General features: G+C 43.4%; 1 protein-coding gene across 1 annotated transcript; it reads right to left on the reverse strand.

Moving 5' to 3' along the window:
- Positions 1-1216: 1216 nt before the first annotated feature.
- LOC105004870 (olfactory receptor 2D2-like) lies at positions 1217-2245 on the reverse strand. The gene has a single exon (XM_010862630.1). The coding sequence runs from the start codon at positions 2243-2245 to the stop codon at positions 1307-1309; it is 939 nt and encodes a 312-aa protein (XP_010860932.1). The 3' UTR covers positions 1217-1306.
- Between the last annotated feature and the right edge of the window lie 491 nt (positions 2246-2736).

Below are 2736 nucleotides of genomic sequence, written 5' to 3' on the forward strand. Positions count from 1 at the left end.
CACCCTTGGCATGGCCCATGTCCTCTCATGGAGGGGACAGACATTCATGTTATATTTTTTGGTCAGCCTGGATGATTATTTTGCAAAGAATTTCGTAGGCAATGAATATCAGTAAGAGGCTTGGAAAGATGAACCCAAGGGGGCAACATGTTGGCTTATGGGACAAGTTTCCAGAAACTCATGGGAATTGCTTTGATGAGTGCTGAAGTTCCTTGGCACCTAGCAGTCAGTAAATATGGGTGATGCCCAGTACATAACCCTGCAGATCTATGAAACATGGGAAAAAAGGATTCATATCTGTAAAGATTCTATGAGAAATAAACATTGTTTCAGGGAAAGTCCCTTCAAGCAAGAGAGAACAGAGCAAAAACTCCCCACTGAATATTTAACCTCTCTCTCTTAATTCTCTAATTTTTGCATCCAGGGGTTGTACTCACCTCCCCCCTACCACACACAATTTCTCTCATCCTTAAGTGGACAAAGTCCCTTCTCCTTGAGACTACCCAAGAGAGGCTATAGTTTTCAAAAATGGACACTATTATTAGTAGAAACAAGGAGAAAAGGGAAATCAAGAGTATAAAACTACAAAAGAACAGAAAAAAATGGTGGTAAAAGAATTTTTGACTTTCTCAGACAACTTCAATTGACCCTAGATGATCTAACTGACACAGCTTGTGAATGGGTTATGTAGGTTCATTTCCTCCTCTTCAAGTCCCTTCTGCACCTTAGAATCTCCACTTAACCATTTCTGAGTTTCTCCTTCTTCCTCTCTCCCCCCTTCACCACCCATTTTCCCCTTTCTCTCTAGAGATCCATTCGCTTCCACAGACCAGGAAGATCATGGCCATATAAGAGTTGGTAATTCATCCCTGAGTAAAAAATTTTAGAAATTAAAACTAACATTTGCTAAAAAATTACTGTATGACAATTCTGTACCTTTAGTGTACTATCACATTTAATCATTACAACTTCCTTGTGAGGAAGAGGTCTAAACCTTAGAATTAAGTTAAATGAGCTGCAAGAATTCAGGTGCCTAGTGAGTGGTAAAGCCAAGTCTCTCATCCTGGTCTGCCTGGCACTAGAGTTCAGGCTCTTGACCACTGTGTTAGATCTGGATCCTCTTTGTCTCAAACCATACCACCATACATAATGCTGATGACCAAGCACCCTATTCTCTCCCACAGGCCCAGGGTGGACAGTTAGCTATATGAAGACCATCACTTCAGGTCTCGTGAAAGTGTGTTTGAGGAGTTGATGAGTGTGTGTTCTGCATTGTAAGACTTTCCAGATCTTCATCTTTAGAGTGTCACTCTGGGGCCCTGCCCCTTCCCATCAGTTTGAGGAAAGCATTTTTCACATCCTTATTCCTCAGACTGTAGATGACAGGGTTGAGGAAGGCTGTGGCAATGTTGTAGAAAAGGGCCATTTTCTTGCCACTGTTTGACAAGGAGTCAGAGCCAGGGCTCATGTACGTGATGATGCATGGAATAGCAAACATGGTGACCACAGTGATGTGGGAGGCACAGGTGGAGAAAGCCTTTATCCTCCCCTGGGCTGAGTGGATTTTCATGATGGTGGCAAAGATGTTGACATAGACAAGGACAATCAGGGAGAGTGGGACCACAATGACATTGAAGCCTGTGATGAAGTCCACCAAATCATTGAGGGATGTGTCTTCACAGGCCAGCTTCAGGACCGCAGGGACCTCACAGAAGTAGTGGTCAATTTCATTAGGACCACAGTAGGAAAGGCGCATAGCAAAGAAGGTATCAGTCAGGCCACCCAGCACACCATAGGCTGCACAGATGCCCACCATGAGAAGGCACACCCAGCGGCTCATGATGACCTTATACCGGAGAGGGTGGCAGATGGCCACGTACCTGTCCACTGACATGATGGAGAAAAGCCAGGACTCAGTGATCCCAAAGAGGAGGAAGATGTACATCTGGGCCACACATCTAGCAAAAGAGATGGCTCTCTTCTTGCTGAGAATATGCACGAGCATCTGGGGCACAGTCGTGGTGGTGTAGCACATGTCCAGCATGGAGAGGACACTGATGAAGAAGTACATGGGCGTGTGGAGGCGTGTGTCCTGGTGGATGAGGGTGATGAGGAGGCTGTTGCTCACAAGAATCAGCAGGTAAAAGACTAGAAAGAAGGTGAAGAGCAGAGGATTGGTCCTGGGGTTCGAGGCAAAGACCATTAGGATGAATTCTGTCACAGTGGACTGGTTGAGTTCCTGCATTATGCTCTGCCTGTTTAAAGAGTTTGAAGTATATGTAATTTATTGGGTTTCAGTGCCAGGGAATTTTCACACTTATTTCATTTATGTCTCCTAACAGGAAGTTTAAATTAGCAGTTGGGGGTACTACTGGATATGTCCCCATAATAACTTGAATGATTTTGGGGTTTGGTTTGGGATTAAGTTGAGGGTCATTGTTATGAAATGGAGAAGACTAAGTCAGGGATGTGCTGTATTCGATGTTCCATTCTGTTAACTCCCTTCCTGAGACAAAATTACTTTTCTCTCTGTTATTCATCCCATTTTCTGTTTTTCTTGGGACAACAGAGGTTTCTAAGCCTTGGTTTAAGGATCAGGATTAGGACTATTATACTCATTATTTGGGTGAAGGTTTTTATCACTGTTAGGATTAGCATTAAGTTTAGAATTGGGGATTAAAGTGAATTCTGCATGAAGTTTTGACTTCATGTTTAAGATTTACCTTTCTCTAGTGA

This window comes from Bison bison, unplaced genomic scaffold (assembly GCF_000754665.1).
Source record: "Bison bison bison isolate TAMUID 2011002044 unplaced genomic scaffold, Bison_UMD1.0 scf7180017864484, whole genome shotgun sequence".
NCBI lineage: Eukaryota > Metazoa > Chordata > Mammalia > Artiodactyla > Bovidae > Bison > Bison bison.